Source organism: Diplodia seriata (genome assembly GCF_021436955.1).
Source record: "Diplodia seriata strain FDS-637 chromosome Unknown scaffold_9, whole genome shotgun sequence".
Taxonomy (NCBI): Eukaryota; Fungi; Ascomycota; class Dothideomycetes; order Botryosphaeriales; family Botryosphaeriaceae; genus Diplodia; species Diplodia seriata.
The window spans coordinates 2,253,179-2,280,176 of NW_027117316.1; the positions used below are offsets into that span (position 1 = coordinate 2,253,179).

Here is a 26,998-nt window from a genome sequence, read left to right on the forward strand (position 1 = left end):
GAAGCAAAAAAGCCGCAAATGGCGTGGACGGGAGGTTTCGAAGTCCTACGACATGGATTATATTGTGGATGGCTGGGCGGGGTGGAAGAGACAGGGCCGATCGCACCGGCAGCCCCGCCCTATCACGGAAGCTGATAGTTACATAAAACCGGCTGGCACACAGCTCGCATGCGTCGTCGGTGCATGCACGGTGGTGAGTGGGGGAGTTGCCAGTGCATGTCACCGCTACTTTCGGGCGTGGTTGAAGTCCGCGTCCTGATGATTAAGGTTCCCCAGATCGGCCGGACCGAAGGCAGACAAAGGGGCCGCTCGGCGATCTCTCGTAGCGGGCGTGGCGGGAGAAGGGTGGAGCGATTGCGCAGCGTTGACGGCAGAATTTTCTGTAGACTTCTTGGCCGGTGGCCCTATCACACTATGTTTCGGAGTCGTCTGCGGCAGCGCCATGACTGAGGTTGATTGGGGGCGGGGGGCTGTGAGACGGGCCGTCGAGGCTTGGTGTTTGCTGGGGGCTGTGCCAGAATGCGTACCCGGGTTCCACCCGTGCGCAAGCCCAAGTGCGCAGCGAGGCAGACTGCGACTCGCGCCTTCCCCTCACCGTTGTCTGGCAGGAGCTGCGGACGCCGCGGGTCGATGATGCATCTTTCTGACGAGAGCGCGCAAAGGCACCGAAGATATAGGCCCGCAGCGGCGGCGGACGCGCGGTTTGGCGGGTTTCTATTCCTGCGGGGCGCGTTGACGGTTGGTTGCGGTCGCGGTTGGTTGCGGATCCCAATCACAAGCGAGAGGGCGCGCGTCATACTAAGCCTGCGCAAGGCCGCTCCTTGCTCCCTCACAGCCTCAACGACGCGTGCTCGACTTGTCCATAATGCACTGGCGCCCCGGCCTGCCTCCACCAAGCAACGCTCTTTCGTCCCATCCCCCGTCCACAACCTCTCTTTTCTCCCCAGAGCCCGTCCTGGCCACCGTGACATGACGCAATGCTCGACGAAAACCTCCCCAGTACGTTTGTCTGCCGCCACGCGCTATGCCCACCCAGCAGACCGAATGCTAACCAATCCGCAGCCTTCTTTCTCAAGCCCTCGCCTGCCGTCAAGCATGACGAGGCCTACTACTTCGCCCAGCATGGCTCCGAGCCTGAGCCCAACTACATATTGAAACACCCTGATCCCACCCTACCAGCAGGCAAAAACGTCTATGCCGCTGGTCTTTTCGATGCCTTCCACCCGGAAATATTGTATGGCGAGGTCTACATCCGCCCTGAATGGACATATCCCACCCTCTCCGCCGAGGAGATCCGGAAGAATGGCGGCGTCGCCCCGCCTCCCCAGCCAGTGCTTCCCACTGAGTTCACCATACAGCTGTATGACCCCGACCAACAAGTCATCGTGAAACAGAAGAGCGGATCATGGGGTGGCACCGCGAGCTACGAGTTCAGCATGCCGCAGAACACCTTCCGCTTGCCCAGCTCGTCCACATTAGATCGTTCGCTGAACGACCCAACCGCCGACATTTCAACCCCGAAGATCAATTTCGTGTGGAGAAGAGAAGGCAAGCTGTCCAAGGATCTTTCCTGCTTCATGACGGGCAAGTCGACGGATCCAGCAAAGAAAAAGAGAAAAGCCAGGGAGCCGGATATCGCTGTCGCTTTGTTCCGTGCCCTTCATGAAGTCACTGTCTACGAGTCGAATCTCTACCGTGTAGAAATGGAGGATCCGAAGGGCCTTGAAATCGTGCTTCTTCTTGCAGCCTCGACCATCAAGGCTCTCTATTTCAGCCAGATCAACGAGACTTTCAACGTCGGTGATGCGGCCATCAGGAGGAGCTCCGGCGGGATTCTCGGAAGGAAAAAGTCATTGCCTCTTGACAATGCCCTCATGGCCTCTGGCGCTTTGCCCGTCCGGCCTGCTCCCCAGAGCGCCCAAACCGCCCCTCCACCCGGACCTGCTGCTGCGAATCTAAGGCCGGTCCAGCCCTCCCAGGCAGATCTCAAACGCCAGTCCCTCCCGCCTTTGCGAACGGGTTCATACCAGAGACAAGAAGAACCGCAGCAAAACCGGGACCCTCGGGCTCAGTGGGAAGTTGATGCCGAGAAATCCCGACTTAAACTTGCTCAGGCAGCAGAAGCCCGCGAGCAGCGTCGTGCGCAGGAGGCGCAACAACGCGAGCGGGAACGACAGGGCGAGGCTGAACAGCGGCGACTCCGCAAGATGGCCGAGGCGGAGGAGAAGCAGCGGCGCAAGAAGGCGGCGGAAGTGGACAAGGAGACGGAGCGTCTGCGCCGCAAGTACGGTACGCAGGAGAACCTCCTGCCCCAGCAGCGGCACTCGATCCATGGAATGCTCGGTCCATCGCAGAGGCAGCCCGGGCCCTCGAGGCCAACTCCCGCCCCGCAGCGCGGCCCACCGCCGCAGCGGTTGTCAAACGGCCTGTTTGTCGCGCAGCAAGGCCGTCCAACGCCCCCGCCTCAAATGGCACCTCGCCCACAGCAGCGCCCGCCGCAACCGAGGGCGCAGCCATCCGGCAACTGGCACAGACCAGCTGTCAGTCAGAGCGCGTACTTTGGTGGCGGAGGACAGATCAAGCCCGATGAGGGCAAGAAGCTGAAGCAGCCGAAGAAGAGCTTCTTCGGGTTGCGGAGCTCCAACGATGAGGGAAAACAGAAGGGTAAATTGGCAAAGAAGCAGAGCAGCATGTGGTAGTGCAGACGCTCTTCAGCTACGTGACGTATCGAGGCTATGAAAAAGCTTTATGTTTTTATCGAGGGAAAGGAAAGGACATCACATTGGGCGGCGTCGGTTTGGAATTTCATACCCGGGAAGGCTTTCAGGATCAAGGCAGGAGTTTTGCTAGCATCATCACGGTGCATTACAACCAAAGGAAATAAAGCTATGAATGAAACACGAGAATATTTGAACAATAATTCTAAGTTGCGTATTCGCTCTGCCGCTGATCGTTTCCCAGCGTTTTCGTACTCGCACTGCAGCTCGGAGCGTGGACAGCAGGACGGACGGGCGGGAAGGGATCGACGCAAGCATGGCTCGGGCCTCAGGCACCCAACCACGCGACGGGCAGCGCAAGGACGCACGACCTAAACGGCGCGTCATCCACCCACTCCACGCCAACCCGTTATCCTATCGTCCCGCTTTGACGCTACTACCCGCACCCGCGTCTCGAACATCGACTTTCTGCCATCGCCTTCATCAGCTTTCAGCCCAGAAAACACACAAACAAATTTCTAACAACTCCCGCCGCCGCCCCGTGAGCTGTGAGCTCGCGATTAAAGCTCTCCGCTCCGCTCCGCATCTCCTTATCGCACCGCTCAACGTCACGCAACCGGATCAGCCGCGAAAGCCCAGCAGGCAAAGAAGAAGCAAATAACATGTCGCAACGCAAGCGTGAGTCCGCACTACCTATACACCACTCCTCGACATCTTTCCCCCACCCCCTCCCTCTCCCCTCATCCGCCACCCGTACCTTTTCCCCTTCCCTCCCTCCCACACACACGAACGAAACACAAGACCAGCCACTTAACACCTCGGGCCCCCTTCCCCCCCAACAGGCACGGCCTCAACCGCCTTCCTCGACCACCTCCGCGCCGCCGACGTCGACCCTAGCATCCCCGAATCCACCACCCTCCGCGCCTCGTCCGTCGCGACCGCGAGCAAGAAGCTGCGCGAGACGGCGGCCGAGGAAGCGACTGCTGCCAGCAACGCCCCCGCCGTCTCCGCCCCCTCGGCCGCCACGCTGGCGGCGCTCCTTACACTCGCTCCGCCGCCCCCGCCACCGCCCCAGCCCCCGCGGCCGCTGTCGCTGCCGTTGCCGTTGCCGGAGGGGGTTAGGAGGGATCAACGGCTCGCGCTCGAGCCGCCGTTCGAGTCGCCGGTCAAGGCGAGGCATGATGATGATGATGAGGGCGTGTTGCTTGGGCCTGGGCCCGGGCCGGCGCTTGAGCCTGCGCCGGAGATGGAGCGTGGGCTTGGGTGTGAGACTGGGTCGGGGCTGGTGCCGGAGCCAGAGCAGAAGAAGCAGCGGGATGATGCTGATGCTGATTATGATGATGGTGATGATGATGACGACGAGGGAGACATGCGGTTGAACAACTTCATGGAGATGGGACATGAGGATCTGGCGCGGCTGACGTATTTCATGTGGAAGGTTGCGGTGGTGGGGTTCTCGCGGGAGGAGAGGGCGGTGATGCTGGAGCGGGTGAAGAAGATGCAGGGGAAGTTGGCGGCGGGGGAGAGGGCGGGGGAGGTGTTGAAGAAGATAGTCAAGGAGGGGTTTGAGGAGGATGAAGGGGATGAAGAGGAGGATGAGGGATATGAGGAGGAGGGGGAGGAGGAGGACGATGGGGAGGAGGAAGAGGATGAAGGAGAGGACGAGGAGGAAGAAGGGGAGGTGGATGCGCGTTGGACGTATAAGAGGATTGAGAACTGGGTAAGCAGATTAAGGCCCCATTTTCTTAATATCACGCAACGAATACCGCAACTTCGAATGGTGGGATTAACAATTGATTTTGAAGCTGATTTCGAGTCTCTAGATACGAACGACGCCGCCACCTCGACCTACTGCTACGGAAAAAGCAAGGAGGCGGTACCGGTCTCGGAGACGTGCGCGGAAAGATCGGGAGCGAGCGGGAAAGGTTTGAAGAAGTTGATTTTCGACATTACAGCATACAAGACTGGGATAACGCGTAGTGGGGGGGATGATTATTGTCATTGATGAATTATGGCGCTAGATTGTCAGTGAATGGTCTGCGAACTCGATTTACTTAGGTCGGGACGGTTGTGGTAATAAATGTGCGCAATTCAAGCACTAATCTGGATAACTGGAACAAACACCGCGGGCACTCGTCACTGTACCCTCCTCTCTATGCTTCGTTCTACATCATGACGAGAGAGGTGGAGCCAGTAGTGAGGCATTATTGCTTGGGCGTATTATTGCCTACACTCCTTGCTACCAGAGTTAAGATTCAGTATATAACCATGGGATGTCTGCCCCTTGGAGTTTTTTTCCTTGCACCCTCAACAACAAACATCCATACAACCCAACCACTCATATTTCCATCTGACCTCCCCCAACTCAGTCATGGCCGACAACATGAAACGTGCGTGCCTCCGCCCCGAAAAGCTTCAGCGTCTTGTCGCCATCCAGACTGATTACCTCGCAGGAGACGCCATGCTCATGTTCGTCGACGACGACTCCAGCAGCCTGTCATCGGCGTCAACTCCGAGCGGGAGCATCACCTTCGGCAATCCGGACTCCCTCGATGTTACTGTGCGCAGCGGCCCCATTCCGGCGTCCCCAGTTCGTCTTCCGGGGGAATGGCTTGACACGGACAGAATCAGGCGTGTCGGCCATGCAGCATCACCTGTGATGCTCCCCTTGGACAGCGCGGAGCGTGCACTGCCAATTCCCCCAACACAACCCCCTCTGCCTACACCCACGTCCCTGCCCGCTCCTTCGAGCCCTGACAGAGCTCTTTCGGTGTCCAACTTGGGTCATCACAACAACCAGCAGCAACAGCCGCAGCACCAATCCCCCGGTCGCAGCGCCTTCTTCCCCTTCCACTCCGTAGCCGCATGCCGCACAGATGGTCATCGTGAAGAAGGCAAAAACGACGACAACAGCAGCAGCAACGTCCCCTCGTCGCCGGCGGATGAATGCAACGAGTTTGCCAGAGTGGATGCGAAGCGGCAGCAGCAGCTGGACAGCCTGTGGCGGCAGCAGCAGGAGCTACGGCAGCAGCTGAAGAAGAAGGAGGAGGAGGAGGAAGAAGAGGGAAAAAAGCCGCAGCAGAAACAGAAGCCGCAGCAAAAACAGCAGCAGCTACTATCTTTCGGCGCCGGCGGCCGCCGCCTAGATGAGGAACAACGCAACAACGACGACAGCAACATCCGCGCGCTGCTGGGACCTGATGAGGACGCTGACCCTATATTGGCGGCGTTGAGGCGGATTGACTTGTTGCGTGGAACGATCTCGCCGGAAACGCAGCAGCAGCAGCAGCAGCAACAGGGCTACCGCTCCTCCGCCGGCGGTGGTGGCGGCGATGATGGCCGCGGCCTCCGCCCCCACTTCTGGTTCGGCCCCCCCGCCCGCGCGTCGCCGGCGGATGGATGCAATGAGGCGCCAAGGAAGGAGGAGGAGGAGGAAGGGCGGCAGGTGGACTCGCCTTCCGAGATTGCTTTGTGGCCGAAGCCGCAGAAGCAGGAGCAAAAGCAGCAGGAGCAGCAGCAGAAGCAGAAGCAACAGCCGTCGCCGGAGAAGCAGCAGCAGAAGCAGCAGCAGAAGCAGCAACGGAACAAAACACCAGCTTACTTAACCCTGAGGCCGTCGCCGTGGCCGACGGATGAACACGGTTCCCCTGAAAGGGCGGAGGAGTGGTCGACGGATGCCTATTATTCCCCTCAAAGGGGGGAGAATAGGGACAGGTCCAACCCCGCCTTCTGGCAGGCCAGCAAGAACGGCTCGCCGGCGGATGCCGTCATCCCGTCGTTGCCTTCGCCGCTGTCTTCGCCGCCGCTGATCCCTCCGGCGGCGCGAAGCGGGCTTCGTGGTGCCACGAAGAAGAAGGAGTGGGACGAGTGCTCTTATTCGCTCGAGGAGCTGGAGAGGATGTCGCATAGGCAGTTGGCGAGGCATGCGTTGGAGTTGCAGAGTGCGGTTGGGGGCTTTCTGGCTGATGTACATGGGTCGTTGGGGGAAGAGATGAAGAAGAAGGTGGAGCATATGGAGAAGAATAAGGCGGTGGAGAAGTGGCTTCGGAATGGGAGGTATTGGAGTGGTAGGGGGCGCGGCGATGGTGGAAAGCGGCGGTGAGGAAATCCTCGTTGCTGTTATGGAGCATTCGGTGGCTGTACGTATGTACAAAGGACATGCTAGTTCCCATGCTGTATGTTTTTGTGTAGAAGTTATGAGTAGCAAGTGAAGGTGTCGATGAAGCTGTAGAGGAGAGGCGGATGTGAAGGAGAGAGTCACGCTGAGGGTGTTTCTCGGCTTGGCGCATAAGTGAATTTAAGTGTTTTCTGGCTGGATTTACTTACTCCTAAAATGATATGGTCAGCACGCACTGCGATGATCGATATACAAGATCTGCCTACCTCTTCCCCGAAACCTCGGCCTTACCGCCACGATAGCACGCCGAGAACAAGCCTAACACTCTCTTTTTACCCACCTTCCGAATCTTCTCTCCCTCCACACCATCAATTTCCGCAGACGAGCCTCCCGAAATCCCCGCTCCCACTCCTACTCCCCTTCCTCCTCCGCCTCCATCCAACCCCGCAGCAACCTCCCTCACCACCTCCCCATCCGCATCCGCATCCGCATCCGCATCCACAGCCCACTCCCGCAAAAACCCCACCAACGCATCCACATCCGCCCTCACGCTCGACGCCCCCAGACTGACCCTCACGACGCCCGTCGGCCTCCCGCCGGTAACCGCCTCCTCCTCCGCCGTCTCGCCACCACACCGCAACCCGTCCCTCTCGTGCAGCCTCCTCAGCTCCGCCGCGCTCCAGCCGAGCAGCCGCGCCGCGCCGCCGGGATTGCACAGGCTGCCGCTGCGCACGAAGACGCCCGCGGCGTCGGCCGCCCTCTCGACGCGCGCGGGCGGCACGACCGTCGCGCCGTCGGGCGCGAGCACGTTGAAGGCGAGCATCGGGCCTTGGCGGGCGGGGTCGCTGCCGTACGCGGTGGTATCGTCGTCGTCGTCGTCGTAGATGGTGAGGAGGGGGGAGTTGGTGGACGGGTGGCGCAGGGCGGCGAGGGAGGCGTGGAGGTAGGTTGTTAGCGTCGAGGTGTGCGCGCGAATGTGGCGCATGCTGGTGTAGAGGCGGGCGTGGGCGGAGAGGGCAGCGGCGAGGGTGAGGATGCTGTGGAAGGGGAGGGTGCCGTCTTCGAGGTGGGTGTGCGGGGAGGAGGGGGACTGTTTCTTGGCGTGGAAGGGGGCGGTGGTCGGGTTGGTGGAGGAGAGGGGGCAGGTCACCATGTCGACGGTGCCGCCGCCGAAGTAGCGGCGGGAGGAGAGGATGGGGGCGAGGGAGGGGTTGGCGGTGCGGACGATGAGCGCGCCGAGGTCGGGGTAGCCGAAGATCTTGTAGAAGCTAAGGCAAGTGAAGTCCGGGGCTTGGGTGGGGTCGCTGAGGTCGAGCGGGGAGGTGGTGGCGAGGGCGGCGGCGTCGAGGAGGGTGAAAACGTCGGAGGTGTGGGGGGAGGCGCGAATTTGGGCGGGCCAGACGAGAGGGAGACGGCGGCCGGTCATGTTGGATTGGCCTGGGTAGGCGAAGAGGCGGATTTGTTTGCGCCTTTGCTTCTTGGATGAGTTGATTCCGCCATGGATCCAGGCTTCCACTTCTTGGTCAGAACCGAAGCAGTGTTGGCCGCCGTCTGCGGTTTCGCGGATGCCGACGAGGGAGTTATGGGCGTCGAGGTGGTAGCCGTACCAAAAACTCCGCCGCTGCGATCTCGGAAGGCTCTGAGTAGCGTTGCAATGGTCTTTGAAGCAGTCCATGACGAGCTTCATGGCAGCGGTTGCGTTGGCGACGAAGACCAGGTCAAAGTATTTAGGGTCGGCGTTGAAGAACTCCAAGACACGTTCTCGTATCTCGTCGACGCGACGTCCAGCTAATGCGGACGGGGAGCAGGCTGAATGTGGATTGCCGTAAAGGTGAGCAGAGAGGTCTGCGGCAGCATCATCAAGGAGGGATTTGGCAGGTATCTACTCTCCGTTAGCACCATTCGGAGCGCTTGCATTTCCATCTGAGCCGGTCTGACCGCAGATCCACCATAATCAAGATAGGTTACCCCTGGTAGTTGTGAGTGATCGGTCCAAGATTTGGAATGTAGGGAGGTGTGTGTAAATCATTGAAATGACGAGAAGTACGCCAAGTGAATACATTGAGACGAGATATCCAATCCCTTCGGAACACGATAGGCAACATGACATAAACTTACCTTTCAATGAAGGAAATTCAGTGTCCCTAAGCTTCTGTATGTTATCGTTGTACGTTTCCGATGTCTTGCTCTCCCATGTTTCCATCATGATGCGGAAGGGAAACGATCGAAAGAACTTCAGTCGAACAAACGAAGATGTTCTGATAGGGAGTGGAGATACGTGGATTTAAATCTCCAGTAAATGACGGCGCGGCTGCCTCAAAATTGCTTCCAAGTAACCCCAAAGGGCTAAGAGCGCTCGGCAAAGGTCCTGCTTGACTAATCCAGGACTTGGGGGCCAGGAAAGCAACCGAGATGGGCAACGGTAATGGGACATTTTGTTCTCGGAGGCTCTCGGTTCGGGCGGAAGTGTATGCCGGGTCTGGAAGTCGCATAGGGCTGGTCGAAAAGCAGTACAAGGCAGTAGTGATGCTTAACACGTCAGCGCGTCTAGCGGTCCGAATGAAGAAGGATGGACCGAGAGTCCTGGCCAACAGGTCTACGCATTGAAGCGAACGTGGGGCAGATAGCCCAAAAGTCACAAGACCGAGTGTCCTGAGAGGGCACCAATTCCAAGTGCTGGGCAATGCAGAGGTGATCGATTTGGACTGCATGAATAACGTCGATAGGGTGTGGAAGAGATGGGGTTGCGGCGTTTGATTGGCAGCGGAGGGGCAATACGACACCAATCGAGCATGTGGGGACTTCCAGCTGCGGCTGAAACCTTTCTCTTTGTCCATCCCGAGGTGGGTGCGGCCGGGTTGCTTACACAGACAGCTATTCGAGGAGACTGCCTCGTTTCCCCACCGGTTGGCTGCAGATGGCGTGGGGTGGCAGGTGTGGCGTTGGGCCAGACTATGGCTGTGTTACACAGCTTGATTGGAGACGGGCAGAACAGCCGCGAAGGATCGCTCGCTCTCTGCACCCTGGCTGCTGTTGTATCGAGAAAAGCTCAGCCAAGGGAATCAGCGAGTATTGGTTACACGTGTGAGAGGCATGCATCCGGGAGTGGAAGGCGAGCGTACGGGGGTGTGCAAGGCTGAGATGAGGACTACGTCGTTCACCGGCCGGTGCAGATATCGGCGATGGACCATGGCGACAAAGAGCGGATCGAGGTCGGCGACCAGGCGTGCACAGGCGTCTGCGAGTCGGCGATCAGACAGAGTTTTGGCAGTAGTCCAGCGCTAGCGGCCGTCGACGACGTGGTGTTTGGGGGCCGCCAAAAACTGCAGCCGCCGCCGGCCGCGCTTGTTCCTGCCCCATCCGTCCTCTGTCCTCCCCGGCGACCGCTCTCCCCTCCCCGACTCCCCGACTCCCCGACTCCCCGAACGACACCATGTCTCACAACACCGTTGCCCGTGCTCCGCGGCCCCTGCTCCAGGCGCGAATACCTGCCAGCCCACGTGCCCGTCCCCACGCGTTTGATCGCCTCGTGTCAACCGGCTAGAGCCTCACAGCTGCACGTCATATCAAGAATACCCCTCACATCAGCGTCTATTTCAGCCGCCTGACGTTGAGAAGCAAACGGTGTGAGATGGACGGGCGTTTCCGCCATGGCTGCAGCCACAAGAACCGGCTCACTGCATCCTCCGAAGAGACCGGTCGATGCGCTAGTCGGGGCAGATCTATAGCATCGGCGTACATTATCAGTGCTACCAGCGCGGTACTGCCAGTGTGACGGTGCATCGCCGTTTACTAAGGTTTGCCCGTGAGCCCCCCGAACACTTGGCCCCCAAAGCGACACCCTCCACTCAACTTCAGATCCGCCCCATCCGCCAAGCTCGACTAGTTCTGCCGCTAGATCTCTGCCACAATCCCTCAAATTCTCAGTCAATCCCCTCCTCGCATCGCACCGCTCACTCTTCTCCTCAAGCCTTATACCATGTCTGACGCATCCTGCAACACAAAAGTCTCAGTGAAAGACCCTGACCCAGCAGCAATGGAGGCCAGTCAAGCGGCCACCGATCTCGAGAAAGGCAGGGACGCTGGATTGGCGAACAATACCGTTTCAAGCTACAGCTGGAATCATGTCACCGTCACCGTCAAAGACCGCCAAACAAAATCTCCCAAGGAAATCCTGTCATCCGCCTCCGGCTTTGTCAAGGCCGGCGAGCTTCTTGCTCTTATGGGCCCAAGGTATGGCTCTCATTGCCTAATCGGGAATCTCATCCTTTGGACTGACAAATACCAGTGGCTCCGGGAAGACGACACTGCTGAATGTATTGGCCCACCGCGATGCGACCTCGGGTGCCCACGTTGATAAATCCCTATACGTCAACGGTCGGAACGTGCCACTGCAGAAATTCCGCAAACTGTCATCGTTCGTTGAGCAGGAAGATGCTCTTTTGGGAGCATTGACCGTTGAGGAGACGTTGAACTTCGCGGCGAAGCTCTCTCTACCAAGGTATGGTCTCGCAACGGGGCTGTTACTCCCTCCTCGCTAACAACTGCGCAGCTCTGTATCTAAAGCCGAACGTCTTGCCCGGATTCAAGCCTTGATGGGTTCTTTCGGTCTGCGGAATCAAGCAAAGACGTTGATTGGCACCCCAATTCGTAAGGGTATCAGCGGTGGGCAGAAAAGACGTGTGAGCGTAGCGTCTCAGCTTATCACAAGCCCGAAGATCTTGTTCCTGGACGAACCTACGAGTGGACTTGACAGCGCAGCAAGCTACGAGGTCATTTCGTTTGTCCGCAACATCGCGAAGGAAAACAATGTGAGAAAGCTCCTAGTCGCTGAAGAAAGCATAGACTAACGACCCGCACCAGTTGATCATTGTTGCCTCTATCCATCAGCCTTCGACGGCAACATTTGATCTGTTCGACAAGCTGCTACTCCTCTCCCAAGGCAAGACCGTCTACAATGGCCCAATCCGTACCATGAACAACTATTTCGCAGCCTTGGACCACCCTATTCCCATGTACACTAACCCTGCCGAGTTCATCATTGACCTGGTCAATACCGACTTCGCCCGTGATAGCAGCAAAGCAGACCAGCAGTTGAGAGACCTTCAAGAGAGATGGAAAAGCTCAGAAGAGGCGAAGACGATCAGTGTGGAGGTTGAGAATGAAGTCAATGACACGAGCAGATCAAGTGAAGCAGGGCTCTCCGAGCAGACGGGTTCTGCAAATCCACTCCGTATACCCTTGACCCTCACCCACCGCTCTCTCATCAAGAGCTACCGAGACGTCATTGCCTATGGCATCCGCATTGCCATGTACATGGGTCTCGCCATCCTCATGGGCACCGTATGGCTCAGGCTCGGCACCGAACAGAAAAACATCCAAGCTTTCATCAACGCCATCGTATGTGCCACCCTGCACCCTCACAATGCCTTTTACCTGACGCTTGCAACCACAGTTCTTCGGCGGCGCCTTCATGTCCTTCATGGCCGTCGCCTATATCCCCTCTTTCCTTGAAGACCGCGCCCTCTTTGTCAAAGAGCGCGCCAACGGCCTCTACGGCCCCACCGCCTTCATGGTCGCCAATTTCATCACCGGCATCCCCTTCCTCTTCATCATCACCATCGTCTTCTCCCTCATCTCCTACTGGCTCTCCAACTTCTACCCCACCGCGGCGGGCTTCTGGAACTGGGTCATGTGGCTCTTCCTCGACCTGCTCGCGGCCGAGTCGCTTGTCGTCTTGATCGCCGCTCTCGCGCCGGTTTTCGTCATCGCGCTCGCGGCGACGGCGTTTGCGAATGGCCTTTGGATGAGCGTGGGCGGGTTCATGGTCGCGCCGGATGACTTGAATGTGTTTTGGCGGTATTGGGCACATTACTCGGACTATCAGAGCTATGTGTTTCAGGGGATGATGGTGAACGAGTTTGCGGATAGGACGTATGGCTGCGGGGAGGGGTGTAGGTGTATTTATCCGAGCGAGCTGGAAGATCAGTGTAAGATTGCCGGCACGGCTGTTTTGAAGGCGTATGGATATGCGACGGATAAGAAGGGTGAGTGGGTGGGGATTTTGGTGGCGATTGTGTTTGCGTATCGGTTGCTGGGATGGTTGGCGTTGTACTTGAGGAAGACTTGAGGGGACTTGAGGAAGGTAGTGCGAGGTTTTAGCTAGTATATTGCTGATGACGATAGGCTATTTAAATTTTCTAGTGGAGGAAGTCCCATTTGTATGTACCAACAACGTAAGGCAAAAGGGGTAAAAGACAGCCTATTGTGCGACAAGAAGGCCACACTTCTACATTCAGAAATGATTACTCACATGAAAGCGTCTCCATCATCGTATCTCGGCGTGAATCCAGCTGACGCTGATGACACGAATGTACTTCTGTAGCTGGCGGGATCGGTCTGTACGGGCTCTGAATATCTGGCGAAGCAATGAACATGTAGGCGATCCACGGAAATTGTCTTGGGACAGCCCGAGAGTGACAACAACGTGGCGGAAGATAAACTGACTGGCCATCCAAGCAAAAATCGGGTGTATACGTGCTGCAACTCAAAGACTTTGTCTCTCGTGCAAAATTCAAGGACGATTCTTATAATATCTTCACAAACGTCTGTCAAACGAGCCACAAGGGAAGTCGAGATTCTACCGCAGCGAGTTGAAAGTGGCCCTGACGATGAAAAGTGAACGGTGACTCAAATGTACGTCTTAATGTACCGTCATCGTGCAGTGTACCTCTCGATAATGCAGGGTCAGGCGACTACGACTCTGCGCAGCGCGACCTGACTACCCCGAGTAATAATCTGCATGAGGGTGCCATTCGATGCAAATGCAAATGGATGGCACCACATCTTAGATGATCTCACAGTGGACCTTAGTAGCAAACGAAGGTCTAGGGATAGTAACACTTGATTCTTTAGGTAGTGTTGAATAATCTACTGCTCGAGCTCCGTTCCAGGATGATGTTTTGTCAAAAGTATCTGGAAGCACTGAAATTTTTTATATCTGCGGGTCCCGCTCGCTGCCTTGTTCCTTTATCGGTCGCCTTCAAGTCTACCTCCCTTGACCCCACATCGCAAGCAGCCGTAACATCGCAAACAGCCGTTCCATTTTTCTTTTGCTCAGCTCATACCGTTTACGTGTTCTGATCATGCTATCTAGTGCGACAGCACATAATTCAATTCTCAGTTCTTGATTGCGCAGGGTCAGCCAATCTGTAGTGTTGCCCAACAACTCAGTACTTACCCTCTCGGTTCAAGCCTAACAGTAACTCGGTCAGCTCCCCTTCAGGCATACCCGAGAGATAGCGCCCCTGAAGTGCGTGATATTGCTTTTCCACGTTCGCCTTTTGCTCCGATGTCAGGTTCTCCAACAAGTGTGAGAGGGCGGCTGCGGAGCCTTCGAGACCCTTGACCATTTGACAGGTTTGCTGAATCAAGATGTCGATGTCGAAGCTTTCCGCCCCCGGGGCCGATTGTGCCCCTTGTTGAGCCATAGGTGTGAAGTGTACGCTGCGGGATTCGGAATTGTGAGTAGGTGCTTCCATGGCAGTATTACGCCAGCGCGAAAGATAGCTGAGGACAACAGTGTGAGTAGGTCAGAGCACTTACTGAATCTTGCACTGGTGATTGGCCACGCAGGTTGTAGTTCCGCACGAGGAGTGTATCACTGATTATAGAATGAAGCGACTGTTAAATACTAATGGCTGTAGATGTTTGATGATACGCTTAGCTTATCGGCGGGAGGTCATTTGCCCCAGGCAAGCGATAAATGTGAATGCATCATTATTGAGGCGTGATGAGGTCCAACGACAACCCAGGCCAAGGGTAGACTGCTTGGTGTATCTCTGGACGACCAATCTGAACACTAGAGGTCAGATGATGTCGGGAAACTGAGGGTATAAACGAGAGAAGATGATCATGTGCTTTAAAAGCTATGTATGCTTGGCAGCGAGGATGCGCAACTACTTGCTTCTTAGTTTGGCAGCCCGCAATCCAACACGCTTGCACTGACGATGGCATCATCTGTGGAATGTGCCGTTATATTCTATAGCCTTCGTTAAAATGCACAAACCAAAGTTCTCAAGCTTGAATGCCATCACCACTCATGAGAGTTGGGCCAAGTCGCGTTGGAAAATGCGCGCGTCCACAGATCATGTTTCCGCTCTAGCCTGGACTTTTCTTTGCATCCAGCATGCTCCTGGTATCTTGAACCTGGCCGACTCGGTGTATCTTCCGGCTCAGACCTCTTCATCGCTTATCAAATCTCCTCAGCTTAGACTGTTCCGGTTTTAGCACATGATCGCGGAAGGTTTTGGGGTTCTCCTCGAACAGGCAAACTTCAAAGGATTCATTCGCCACCACTCTTCTTTACCAGAATCTTCGTCTTGCCATACGCGCCACCCATCCGCTTCCGCATCTCCAAGGCACGCTTGTACGGCGGCGCCGTCGGCGGCTGCACCGGATCGAGGGTGACCCTATCCTTGGGCAGATGATACGACGCATCCGCATCGTACGCCGACAGGTCGCCGCAAGCCAGGAACGGCGGTATCCAGCGGACGCCCTCCCCATCACCATACACCTCACCGCCGTCCTCCACGCCCAAATCCAGCTCCACGACGCCATCCTCCCTCACCCGCCTCGTCTGTCCCTTCCCCCCCTCCCTCTCGGCCGCCTGCCCCGACAGCATAGTCGTCGCCGCGCCCAACGGATCGTCCAACGACGCGTGGAACCCGTCGGGCGGCCGGAAACCCTCGCAGACGACGAACGCCTCGATGCTGCTGGCGCGGCTGCTGCGCGGCTTGGCGACGCGCACGCGCGCGAAGACGGTCTTGAGCTGCGCGAACAGCAGGTCGACGTCCTTGCCGCGGAAGATCTTGGCGACGAACTTGCCGCCGGGCTTCAGCACGCACAGCGCCAGGTTCAGCGCCGCCCACAGCAGCTGCGACTGCACGTAGATGTCCAGGTCGTGCAGGCCGGTGACGTCGGGCGCGCCGTCCGAGATGACGAGGTCGACGGGCGACGACGACGAGGAGCGGTCGGCCGGGTCGTAGGCGGGGTCGAGGGCGCGCAGCAGGAGCGGGACCGTGGACGGGTGCGTTATGTCGGCGCGCAGCGTGGTGATGCCGTCGAGCGGCGCCATGGGCTGTAGGTCGATGGAGACGATTTTGACGTCTTTCCGGGGCTCCGTTTGTTGCTGTTGCTGGGACGTCTCTTCCGCTTGCGCTTCTTGTGTTGTGGTCGTGTCCTGCTGCAGCTGCTTGTCCTCCCAGCCTGCGCGGCCGAAGCGCTCGCCTTTGATCAGGATGCGCGAGAGAACCTGGCTCCAGCTGCCTGGAGCGGCGCAGAGATCGACCACCCGCGTCACGCCCTCGAAGAGGTTGAATTCCTCGTCCAGTTGGAGCAGCTTGAAGGCGGACCGCGCGCGCCATCCTTGCTCTTTAGCGAGCCGGTAATAGGCGTCGCGTTTGTCCTTTGACGATTTGCCCATGTTTTAAAGGTATCCTGTTCCCTGATCGAGTCCCGTCGAGGGTGAATACTTGTCGGGCGGAAGCGGGGCCGTGCGAGGTTCGTGGTGCGTGGTTGGCGGCGGGGTGGTGGGTAGCTTTTTTCGTTTTTGCGGAGTTGAGCGCGGAGGTCTGCGGCGAAAGCAAAGAAAAAAAAAAGTTCCCAGCGGCGCTCGACACTGCAACCTCCGCGACTCCGCACATCAACGCATCCACACAACGCCAGCACCACGCAAAAACGATGGCGCCCGAAGAGAAAAAGAGGCAATTGCCTACCAAGATCGCCGCTATGAAGGCACGCAAACGCCAGCGGATCGATGACGCCAGCGCTGGCACCCCGAAGGCCGTTGCGAAGAAGCCGAAAACGAGCAAGCCCGGCGAGAGGGTGCGCGAGGAGAACCTGCAGTGGAAGGAGGTTGAGATGCCTGATCGCTTGGACGACTTCGAGGGCTTTTATGGGCTGGAGGAAATTGATGATGTCGACATCGTGCGTGAGGGCGACGTCGTGTCGTTCCAGACGAGCGCGGATAAGAAGGCGAAGAAGAACAAGGGCACAGAGAAGGAACAGACCCCAGCCGCGGAACAAGATGAAGAGGAGGATGCCTCGGAATGGGAGGGCTTCGGTGACGACGATGATGACGAAGCTCAGCCAGAACCAGCAAAGGACGAGGCTTCAGCACAGACAAACGGAGCTACCAAGAACGCTGAGCAGAAGAAGGACAAGAAGGAAAAGAAGAACAAGAAAGAGAAAAAAGAAAAGGAGAAGAAGGAGAAGAGCAAGCAAGAAGGCAACAAGCAGACCAACGGTGCAGGACCTCTTGGCACAGTCCCGTTCGCTGGCTTGCTGGGAGAGGATATGGATGACGGCATTGATACTTCAGCATGGAATCGGCTCAATCTGTCGAATGAGCTCATGGTTGCGATATCGAAGCTCAAGTTCGGTTCTCCTACGCGCATCCAAGCTGCAACAATACCCGAGATCCTTGCAGGCCACGATGTAGTAGGCAAAGCGTCTACTGGATCAGGAAAGACGTTGGCATTTGGCATACCTATTTTGGAGACTTTCTTGGAAATGCAGCAAGCGAAAAAAGCCTCCAAGAAAGGCGAGAAAATCCCGTTGGCTCTGATTCTTAGTCCGACCCGTGAACTGGCACACCAAATCTCCAAGCATCTTACGGATCTTTACAGCAGCGGAACTTTTGAAAGTCCCCTAGTTGCAACCATCACGGGTGGTCTGTCGATACAAAAGCAGCAGCGTCAAATTGAGACAGCGGATGTTGTTGTGGGAACCCCAGGTCGTCTCTGGGAGATCATCAGCCTCGGTCACGGTATTCTGAAGCGCTTCAAGAAGCTCAGGTTTCTTGTGGTAGATGAAGCAGATCGGCTTCTCAGCGAGGGCCACTTCAAGGAGGTGGAAGAGATTATGAACGTTCTTGAGCGCCGGGACCAGGATGAAGATGAAGATGAAGAAGAGACAGAAGAAGGCGAGCAGGAGAAAAGCGGCAAAGATGATGCTCCAGTGCAACGACAGACGCTCGTTTTCTCTGCGACCTTCAACAAAGGCCTACAACAGAAGCTTGCGGGCAAGGCCAAGTGGCACGGAGACCTTCTTTCAAACCAGGAGTCCATGGAGTATCTACTGAAGAAACTCAACTTCAGGGAGGAAAAGCCGAAGTTTGTCGATGTCAACCCCGTATCCCAGATGGCTGAAGGCCTGAAGGAGGGTCTTGTTGAATGTGGTGCAACAGAAAAGGTAAGAAGCCAATATTCTGTTTATAGGAGGAGTATACTAATATTTCACCTGCCAGGATCTCTACCTTTATGCCCTCTTGATGCTCCACCCTAGGACTCGCACCCTCATCTTTACGAACAGTGTATCTGCCGTCCGCCGCCTCCATCCGTTCCTCACCAACCTGAACCTCCCTGCTCTGGCACTCCATTCGCACATGATCCAAAAGCAGCGTCTTCGCAATGTAGAGCGCTTTTCCACCCAGCCAGGCTCCATCCTTATCGCGACCGATGTTGCAGCACGCGGTCTCGACATCAAGGGAGTGGAACTGGTCATTCACTACCACCTGCCGCGAGCGGCAGACATGTACGTCCACCGCTCTGGTCGTACCGCGCGTGGAGATAGCTCTGGCTCTTCCATCCTGATCTGCGCACCTGAAGAAGTTGTTGGCGTGCGCAGATTGGTGGCCAAGGTGCACGCGAACAGCAACGTCTCGAAGAGCTCATACTACATGCGCAGCGTCGACATTGACAGGCGCATCGTCACAAGGTTAAAGCCTAGGGCGACACTTGCAAAGAAGATTGCGGATACCGACGTCGCCAAAGCAAAGTCGAACTCTTCTGAGAATGATCTTCTGCGTCAGGCTGCGGAGGACTTGGGCGTGGAGTATGACTCGGAAGAACTGGACAAGCCGATGGGCAGGAGCAAAGGAGGTGGGCGCAAGAGGAAGGAGCGTGATGCGAAGGATATATCCAAGGACGAGATCAAGAGTATGCGCGCGGAGCTCAAGGCGCTGTTGAGCCAGAGGGTCAATGTGGGAGTCAGCCCGAAGTATCTGACGTCGGGCAACGTGGATATCGACGCGCTGATCCGAGAGAAGGAATCGGGTAGAGGGGAATTCCTGGGGCGCGTGGACGGCCTTGGGCTGTAGATAGACTTTCCGTTTCGTCTCGGCGGCAGGGACAGCCAAATACTCAGACTGAAGGCGACATGGGGAGTTGAAGCAGTCGTCCGGATGGCTTGATCCCCGACCCTGGGGCCCTGTGCGCCGGGACGATGCTTCAACTCCCCATGACTTCCCCCATTTGACAAGGCTGGCAGTGTGACTGGCTACCCGGCGAATGTGGCTGGTGCGGTGTGGCTCAAGGCGGGGCAATCGGAAAAATTGTGCGGCGATGCGGGCGATGACTGGAATCCACTGCACGGCCGCCCCGCCGCCTGACGGTCAAAAACAATTCCTCCGCTCAATTGCTCCTCCACCACTCCTGATCCAGCAGCCATGGCGGACGCTAAGAACGTTACCGTCCCGGTCCCCGAGGGCGAAGCCCAGCAGAACCTCCTCCTCGACGACGTCACCGGCGAGCGCGTCTCCAAGACTGAGCGTTAGATCCCCGCCGCCGCCCAAAGCACGCCCCAATGCTGATACGATCTCGTCACAGTCAAGCGCCGTCAGAAGCAGCGCGAGAAGGACGCCAAGAAGGCCGAGAAGGCTGCTGCCGCTCCGCCCAAGCCCAAGAAGGAGAAGCAGGAGAGCGAGGAGGAGTTGACGCCGAACCAGTACTTCGAGATCCGCAGCCGCGCCGTCAACAAGCTGCGCGAGACGCACCAGCCCAACCCGTACCCGCACAAGTTCAATGTCACCGACGACCTGCGCGAGTTCCTCAAGAAGCACGAGTCGCTCCAGAAGGGCGAGCAGCTCAAGGATGTCGAGGTCCGCATCGGCGCCCGCATCTACACCAAGCGCGCCGCCGGCGCCAACCTGATCTTCTACGATGTGCGCGCCGAGGGCCAGCGCGTGCAGATTATGTGCCAGGCGCAGGAGTCGGCCAGCGACGTGCCGTTCCAGCAGCAACACGAGCACCTGCGGAGAGGAGACATCATCGGCATCGTCGGTTTCCCCGGCCGGACGAACCCCAAGAACCGTGACCAGGGCGAGCTCTCCATCTTCGCCAAGGAGGTCATCCTCCTCACGCCCTGCCTGCACCAGCTGCCCGGCGAGCACTACGGCTTCAAGGACAAGGAGCAGCGCCACAGGAAGAGGTACCTCGACCTGATCATGAACGACTCGACCCGCCAGACCTTCATCACCAGATCGCGCATGATCACCTACATCCGCCGCTTCTTCGACGAGCGAGACTTCATCGAGGTCGAGACGCCCATGATGAACATGATCGCCGGTGGCGCGACGGCCAAGCCGTTCAAGACGTACCACAACGACCTCAAGCTCGACATGTTCATGAGAATCGCGCCGGAGCTGTACCTCAAGGAGCTGATCGTCGGCGGCATGGAGCGCGTGTACGAGATCGGGCGCCAGTTCCGCAACGAGGACATCGATCTGACGCACAACCCCGAGTTCACGACGTGCGAGTTCTACCAGGCCTTCGCCGACATGTTCGACATCATGGACCTGACGGAGGAGCTGGTGTCGTCGCTGGTCAAGCACGTCACGGGCGGCTACGTGACCAAGTTCCACACGCAGCACGGCGAGGAGTACGAGGTCAACTGGGAGAAGCCGTGGCGCCGGATCGAGATGATCCCCGAGCTCGAGGCCAAGCTGGGCGAGAAGTTCCCGGCGGGCGACGAGCTGCACACGGACGCGACCAACGAGTTCCTGCGGCGCATGGTCAAGAAGGCGGGCATCGACGTCACGCCGCCGCTGACCAACGCGCGCATGCTCGACGCCCTCGTCGGCGAGTTCATCGAGGAGCAGTGCATCAACCCCACCTTCATCATGGGCCACCCGCAGATGATGAGCCCGCTGGCCAAGTACCACCGCACGCACAAGGGCCTGTGCGAGCGCTTCGAGGCCTTTGTCTGCAAAAAGGAGATTGTCAACGCCTACACGGAGCTGAACGACCCCTTCGACCAGCGCATGCGCTTCGAGGAGCAGGCCAACCAGAAGGCCCAGGGCGACGACGAGGCCCAGCTCATCGACGAGACGTTCTGCAACGCCCTCGAGTACGGCCTGCCGCCCACCGGCGGCTGGGGCATGGGCATCGACCGCATGGTCATGTTCCTCACGGACAACTACTCCATCAAGGAGGTCCTCACCTTCCCCATGATGAAGGAGGACAAGAGCGCCCAGCATCAGCCCAAGGCCGCCGAGGTCGCCGGCGTCGAGCCCGTGCCTGAGGAGGGTATCGGTGAGTTTTTTTTTCCCCTCCCCTGATTTATCATCTCGTTTCGTTCATCGTGCAGGTTGCTAACGCGATTCGTGGTGCTTCAGCTCACAAATAAATGATTACGACGACAAAACAAAGAGAATCACAAGAGTTGCGCAAAGGAGACGCAGTGAATGAGTAAAAAAAATGAATTTAGAGAGAGGGTTCTGTTGGAATTTTACGAAACGGGTACATGCGGCATGATTTCACAAAAAAGGGATGGTATAGGTGCAATCATCATTTGCGTTCTCCTCAGAGTAGAGCAGCAACGTCGATAGAAGTCTTCAAGAAAAACAAAAATCAAGACACGCATCACAGAGGACGGCTCTTTTTCGCAAAAAGCAGGCATCATCATCATCATCATATCGCTTAAACCATTTGATCATGACTACCCATGAGCTTTTTTTTCATGTTGGTGGTATACATTCCTTGCCAGACGCCCATCATTCTCCTTTCACTTCTTCACTTCTTCCCCTCCCACACCTTCCCGACAAACTCCTCGACGTCGCCCAACAGCGCGTCGGGCCTCTCCATGGCGGCGAAGTGGCCGCCGCTCGCGTGCAGCCGGGACCACACGAGGTCGCCCGTGGTGGCGGCCCAGGCGCGCGGCGTGGGCATGAGCTCCTTGGGGAACCAGGAGAAGCCGAAGGGCTTCTTGGCGTGGTTCTCGGGCTGCGCGTGGAAGGTGACCTTGTCGGCGCGCGGGCCGAGGCCGTGGCGGTACGTGTAGATGGAGGTGGGGAAGGTGTCGGTGAGCCAGTAGAGCGAGACGGCGTCGAGGATGGTGGGGAGCGGGGGAGCGGCGTCGGTCCAAGTGAGGAATTTTTCGCCGATCCTACGCGCGAGATGGTTAGTGAGTGGGTGAGTGGTGTGGTGTGGTTGGTTGGTTGGTTGGTTGGTTGGTTGGTTGGAAGTAAATGCTAGGTAGGTCTGTTTCTCTCCTTTTTTCTCTCTCTCTCTCTCTCTCTCTCTCTCTCTCTCTCTCTCTCTCTCTCTCTCTGGGCTTTATGGTAGGTAGGGTGGCGGTGAGCGGGTGTGGGGTTACTTGTATATACTACTTACCAGCCTAGCAGTGCGATGGGGCTGAATGAGAGCACCAGGCCGATGGTGGACGGACGCGTGGCGTGCTTCATGGCGTAGGCGATGCCGGCGGTGCGGAAGGCGTCGCCGCGCGCGAGGGCCTTGCGCTCTTCGTCGCTGAGGTCCGAGTCGGACACGTTGTCGGGCTTGGGGACGGGGCAGAAGTTGACTTTGGGAAAGAAAAAGTGTCAGTAGCTGGAGTGGCCTGGTTCAGGAGAGATACTCACGGTGCATGGCTTTGCAGGCATCGTAGTGAGATGCCATGTGCCTGCTAACGTAGCTTCCGACGTCTCCTCCCTGCACGACGTAGCCCGTCTCGCCGAAGCCGAGCGCCTCAAGCAGCTTGTGCATCAGGCGACCTGTGTCGGGGCCGGACCAGTCCTTGTCCTTGGGCGGGCGGTCGGAGAAGGCGAAGCCGGGGAGCGAGGGCACGATGATGTGGTACGGGAGCTTGTCGGGGCTTGGGTATTTCTTCTTCAACAGCTCGAGCATGGGAAGGAACTCGAGGAAGCTGCCGGGCCATCCGTGGAAGAAGGCGATGGGGATGGCAGCAGGGTTGGTAGAGAACAGGGCAACGAAGTGAATGTTGTAGGTGCGGTCATCGTCGTCCTTGACGGAGAGAGTGAAGTTGGGGAAGGAATTGATGTGGGCTTCGGCGGCGCGCCTGTTCGGGGTACATGTCAACTTATGTCTATCTTGACTTACAACACAAGCGAACAAAACACTTCAAGACTCACCAATCGTACTTCTCCCATTCAGCCTTCGCGTCTCCAAGCCATTTGCGCGAGATGCCGAAGTCATTGAGGTCGCGACTTTCCTGCAAGTTCTCGTACGTCTCGGGGCCGAGGGGGGAGAGGCTGATGAGCTGCTTCATCTGCTGGAGCTTGTCCTCGGCAATTGAGACATTGTACTTGGTGGGTTGGGTCTTGGCAGCCTTGGGGACGCTGTCGTAGGAAGCCATTGTTGCTGTCTGTTCAGGGGTAGAAGTGTGGTGAGAAGTTGAGTGAGCTGAGCGAGTCAAGGAGTTGAAGCTAAGGACAGTGCACTGGTGCGGGGTCACTCGTGAAGTCAGCTCGGTGCAGTCTTCTTATATAGCCACTACCTCAGTGTCTTGGTATCGTGTAGCTGCAGGCGGAATTGAGTCATCGATCTTCCTGCAGGTGAGATCCAGGCAGCACAGAGGATCTTGTTGGTGCTGATAGTGCAAGTGATTATTAATGGTCGCGCGGATGACGTCGGACCGCGGCGCGTCGACGTGGCTCGCGCGGGGGAAGGCGCGCGTGGTCACGATGCAGTCCGGACCTTCGGCCAGATTTGGGCCGCCGCCGCCCTCTGCCAACCATAATTCACCCGTCAGATGCCCGGTGGGCTGCCCGAGTGCTGCAATTGGCCAATGCACGTCTAGGGAACGAACCATGGGTTATGCGCTTCTTCCGCTTCGCATCATCGTGTCCAGGTGTTTGACTCGGTTCAGTACTCCGCCCCGATATTCTTCATTTCTGGCGCGACCGATTGGACGACAGAGACATATCGTGTAAACTGAAAGACCGAGGCTTGATGTTCGATACTAATCATGCGACAGTGTCTGCTCTTCCCGCCTGCTTGGAGATGGCCAAAATTGTGAACAGTGCATACTATTAAAAGGGTTCTGGAAAACAAGTCCTGGACGACTCTAGAATAACAACAGCGGAAAGTAAAAGGAAAGGGCAATTTGCGGTCTCACTCTGTCCTTCAGGTCCCATAGCCAGACTTCAAGCTCGGTCAGTGGCCACTTGGAAGCGCCGTCTGACCAGTTCCTCGCACGATATGGGGTCGTACTTTGCGGGGTTCTGCTCGTCTACACAGCTTGGTAGCACCCCACAAGTCTCGTTAAGGTTGAATCCTATCATGCAACGTTCAGATACTTCATGGCATGTCACGGCTGGGTCTCACTTACCGAAGAAGAAGGACATGGAGTATCTGTCCGCGGAATCGTCATGCTTGACGCGATGAACCGTACTTTTCCAACGATCGTTCGTGATGCGCATCAGGAAATCGGCGATGTTGACCCCCAAAGCTCCTTCCACCGGCTTCACATTGATCCACTCCCCTTGGCTCGTGAGCACTTGAAGCCCGCCCTGATGGTCCTGCCACAGAATGCTAAATAGCTGGAGGTCGGTGTGGGTTCCAACATTCAACGTATCCGGTCCGGTCCTTTGAAGCGTTTCGGCCGCTGATGATGGCTCCGACACCGCAGACCGGGCATCGGTCGATCCCGGGCTTCCCTCCGAGTGTTGGATAGTGCGACAATGATTCAACGTCATGCTTGCATCCGGGTACAGCGTCTTCTCTGCGAAATAGTCCTCTGATACATCTAGCGCCAGCGCAAAAATCCCAGTCAAGCGTCTCGCCAGCGATAGCCCGGCTTGCCAGTAGCCGACGAGATTCTTCTTGAACTCTGGTATGTGTGACGTCCTTTCCCAGTACCATTCCTCGCCTTTGAAGCACCGCCGGAAGTCGTACGGAATGGATTCAAGGTCCGTGACGGTAGGGTCATACTCGGGGTCGTATTTGAGCGAGAAGTGTTCACACATGTCTGCCGATGACTCCTCGTCAGAAGGGCGAGGGCTTTTGGGATCAATCCATCCGTTGAGGAACCTGGATTGCGATGTATGCACCTGTCGCTTTAGCTCTTCAGGCTGCTGGAAGAAAGAAGCGCTGGATGAGAGTGCAGCCTCGATGGCCGTGGCGGGGATTCCATGGTTTTCGATGTAGAAGAACCCCGTGTCTTCGGCCACTGAAGCGATCTCGCGGGCCAGTTTCCTCTTCGGTTCAAGGTCATCTCCAAAAATCGCAGAGACATCTATGACGGGGATCTCTCCAGGTCGAGCGTCACGGGCTTCAGTTGACTTGATTTCGCGGTAAACAGGGCCGTACGAAGTAATGAGCTTCAGTCGCTGAGGCTTTCCTTTGGGCTGTGCGGTGAGGTCTGACATCCTGCCTAGCAATGTGAGCCACTGCTGTTGATGGAAACGTTGGGATGGGGAGGGGGTGGACTAGGTTAGTGCGCCAAGTCTCGCGATCGTTGAGCTGTCGTATGTGCGCAGTTGAAGGGTTGGTATAAACTTGATATTGCCCGGAAAGAGGTCGGATCTATTGAAGCCCGACTGCTTCACAATAGTGCAGTATGCGGAGCGTTGGCGTAATAACATCAGCGTGCAATGTGTTACACAGGGTAGCTAGGTATGACGGACCCCGCCGATAATCGTTCGGCTCTCAAAGGAGCCAATGGAACGGCTCGCTCTGCTCACCCGACCTGCAAGGTTGCAAGCTGCAGTAAGCCGTGGTAATCACCCGCAGCGGTGAGATGCGTCTCGATCTCGAGAGACAAAGTCGGTGTGAAAAGAATTCAACCTGGACACATTTCCCGAGTGTGATTTACCACCGAATGCACCGCGCAGCCACCAAGGTGATACTTGCTCTACCACAGCATCAGCCATGAATTGCTCATTTGGTTGATACGAGCTACGTCGCGTTCCCCGGCGCGTTGGGTCTCGGCGGCTGAATGCTGTGTGGGCGAGATGTAGCTGAAGCCAGATGAGGAGGGGAGGGTCCGTTGATCACTTCTCGGTCAAGACGTCTACGGTGCTTGAGGTGATGAAAAACGACCTGATCCACAGGTAATTATTTGCACCGAGCAGTCGACAGAAGCTATGATTAGAAATAGCGGAATCCACCTAGCGCGATGGACGTCGAATCTACTCCCACATCTGCCGGACGTTCACATTGACCCTCTTGGTACGCATCCAGCCTTTCCATTGCTGGTAAAGGTCATCGGCACATGCGGACTCTGGCGGCTGCGAAGATGCTGGCCAATCACGGAGCCATTCGGGGCAGGTGTCTGGAATGATCTGCGGCACTCCATGCCATGCGAATCGCGATTCTCCAGACATGTAGACTGCATCGCCAGATCGAAGTCTTAGGACGAGAACCTCTGGGGGCTGCTGAGAGTCGGCCGAAGATTCTTCTGTGGGATCCGCGTTTCTTCCGATGACGAAAATGCCATCGCAGCCTATACTGACACTCACAAGTCCACGATCGCATTCCTCGCTAACATCACGATGCATGCTGAGCGTATCGCCGGGTGAATAGAAATTGACGATGGCAGCCTGTGCTGTCATGTCCGGAAAGACGCCTTTCAGTAGCGCACCAACATCTGGCGGAAACGGCGGTGGCGTTGTTGAAGGATACACCTTCCGCGTCCAGTCGTACTGGCCTCCCAGAGTAACCCATCGGAGTTTCCTATTTAGGAATTGCGTCATCGAAAGAGGCTTGTGGATTTGAGGGTCCTTTGGGAGAAAATGTGGCTCTGCCGAAGGCGGATGCTCAAAAAAGGACGAGCCCTCTGGCGGATAGGGGACATGGTAGTGCAAGTGCACATTTGTCTGATGAGCTGGGTTTGCAAGGTCCCTGTGGATTAGACGAGAAAGCAGTGGCCTTTGGACGGAGTCAGGGAAAAGAGAGGGTACGATGTGCAGACCTAGCAGGATTAGGAGACCCAATGGTGACTCATCGAAGGTGTTTCGCCTACCGGGCATGTGGCCATGTTCATAGACAGGCAGGGGCGTATCGAGGAGTGCGAAGGAGTTGCTGCCTGCAGTAGTGGCAACAAAGTCTTGGAACGCTGCGCGCAGATCTGCGGGGGCTATGGACCG

General features: G+C 57.1%; 11 protein-coding genes across 11 annotated transcripts; 6 read left to right on the forward strand and 5 right to left on the reverse strand.

Moving 5' to 3' along the window:
• Positions 1-977: 977 nt before the first annotated feature.
• SLS55_009086 (uncharacterized protein) lies at positions 978-2,699 on the forward strand (the record flags this gene model as incomplete). The annotated part of the gene is made up of 2 exons (XM_066780490.1): positions 978-999; positions 1,063-2,699. The coding sequence occupies 2 exons, from the start codon at positions 978-980 to the stop codon at positions 2,697-2,699; spliced, it is 1,659 nt and encodes a 552-aa protein (XP_066629719.1).
• A 1,264-nt stretch (positions 2,700-3,963) lies between these two features.
• On the forward strand, positions 3,964-4,722 carry SLS55_009087 (uncharacterized protein; the record flags this gene model as incomplete). Its single annotated transcript, XM_066780491.1, has 2 exons — positions 3,964-3,970; positions 4,016-4,722. The coding sequence occupies 2 exons, from the start codon at positions 3,964-3,966 to the stop codon at positions 4,720-4,722; spliced, it is 714 nt and encodes a 237-aa protein (XP_066629720.1).
• Positions 4,723-5,100: 378 nt separating this feature from the next.
• On the forward strand, positions 5,101-6,819 carry SLS55_009088 (uncharacterized protein; the record flags this gene model as incomplete). Its single annotated transcript, XM_066780492.1, has 2 exons — positions 5,101-5,107; positions 5,171-6,819. 2 exons carry the CDS (start codon positions 5,101-5,103, stop codon positions 6,817-6,819), a joined length of 1,656 nt encoding a protein of 551 aa, XP_066629721.1.
• A 277-nt stretch (positions 6,820-7,096) lies between these two features.
• Positions 7,097-8,521, reverse strand: SLS55_009089 (uncharacterized protein; the record flags this gene model as incomplete). Its single annotated transcript, XM_066780493.1, has 2 exons — positions 7,097-8,455; positions 8,513-8,521. The coding sequence occupies 2 exons, from the start codon at positions 8,519-8,521 to the stop codon at positions 7,097-7,099; spliced, it is 1,368 nt and encodes a 455-aa protein (XP_066629722.1).
• A 2,349-nt stretch (positions 8,522-10,870) lies between these two features.
• Positions 10,871-12,964, forward strand: SLS55_009090 (uncharacterized protein; the record flags this gene model as incomplete). The annotated part of the gene is made up of 5 exons (XM_066780494.1): positions 10,871-11,067; positions 11,123-11,335; positions 11,387-11,645; positions 11,698-12,234; positions 12,290-12,964. 5 exons carry the CDS (start codon positions 10,871-10,873, stop codon positions 12,962-12,964), a joined length of 1,881 nt encoding a protein of 626 aa, XP_066629723.1.
• Positions 12,965-13,681: 717 nt separating this feature from the next.
• Positions 13,682-14,246, reverse strand: SLS55_009091 (uncharacterized protein; the record flags this gene model as incomplete). Its single annotated transcript, XM_066780495.1, has 3 exons — positions 13,682-13,721; positions 13,962-13,986; positions 14,075-14,246. 3 exons carry the CDS (start codon positions 14,244-14,246, stop codon positions 13,682-13,684), a joined length of 237 nt encoding a protein of 78 aa, XP_066629724.1.
• Positions 14,247-15,178: 932 nt separating this feature from the next.
• Positions 15,179-16,318, reverse strand: TRM7 (tRNA (uridine-2'-O-)-methyltransferase trm7; the record flags this gene model as incomplete). The annotated part of the gene is made up of 1 exon (XM_066780496.1): positions 15,179-16,318. The coding sequence occupies one exon, from the start codon at positions 16,316-16,318 to the stop codon at positions 15,179-15,181; it is 1,140 nt and encodes a 379-aa protein (XP_066629725.1).
• Positions 16,319-16,623: 305 nt separating this feature from the next.
• On the forward strand, positions 16,624-18,994 carry MAK5 (ATP-dependent RNA helicase; the record flags this gene model as incomplete). Its single annotated transcript, XM_066780497.1, has 2 exons — positions 16,624-18,087; positions 18,143-18,994. 2 exons carry the CDS (start codon positions 16,624-16,626, stop codon positions 18,992-18,994), a joined length of 2,316 nt encoding a protein of 771 aa, XP_066629726.1.
• Positions 18,995-19,342: 348 nt separating this feature from the next.
• KRS1 (lysyl-tRNA synthetase) lies at positions 19,343-21,269 on the forward strand (the record flags this gene model as incomplete). The annotated part of the gene is made up of 3 exons (XM_066780498.1): positions 19,343-19,445; positions 19,503-21,206; positions 21,262-21,269. 3 exons carry the CDS (start codon positions 19,343-19,345, stop codon positions 21,267-21,269), a joined length of 1,815 nt encoding a protein of 604 aa, XP_066629727.1.
• Positions 21,270-21,686: 417 nt separating this feature from the next.
• Positions 21,687-23,265, reverse strand: SLS55_009095 (uncharacterized protein; the record flags this gene model as incomplete). Its single annotated transcript, XM_066780499.1, has 4 exons — positions 21,687-22,059; positions 22,287-22,473; positions 22,532-22,968; positions 23,042-23,265. 4 exons carry the CDS (start codon positions 23,263-23,265, stop codon positions 21,687-21,689), a joined length of 1,221 nt encoding a protein of 406 aa, XP_066629728.1.
• A 790-nt stretch (positions 23,266-24,055) lies between these two features.
• On the reverse strand, positions 24,056-25,279 carry SLS55_009096 (uncharacterized protein; the record flags this gene model as incomplete). The annotated part of the gene is made up of 2 exons (XM_066780500.1): positions 24,056-24,186; positions 24,241-25,279. 2 exons carry the CDS (start codon positions 25,277-25,279, stop codon positions 24,056-24,058), a joined length of 1,170 nt encoding a protein of 389 aa, XP_066629729.1.
• Between the last annotated feature and the right edge of the window lie 1,719 nt (positions 25,280-26,998).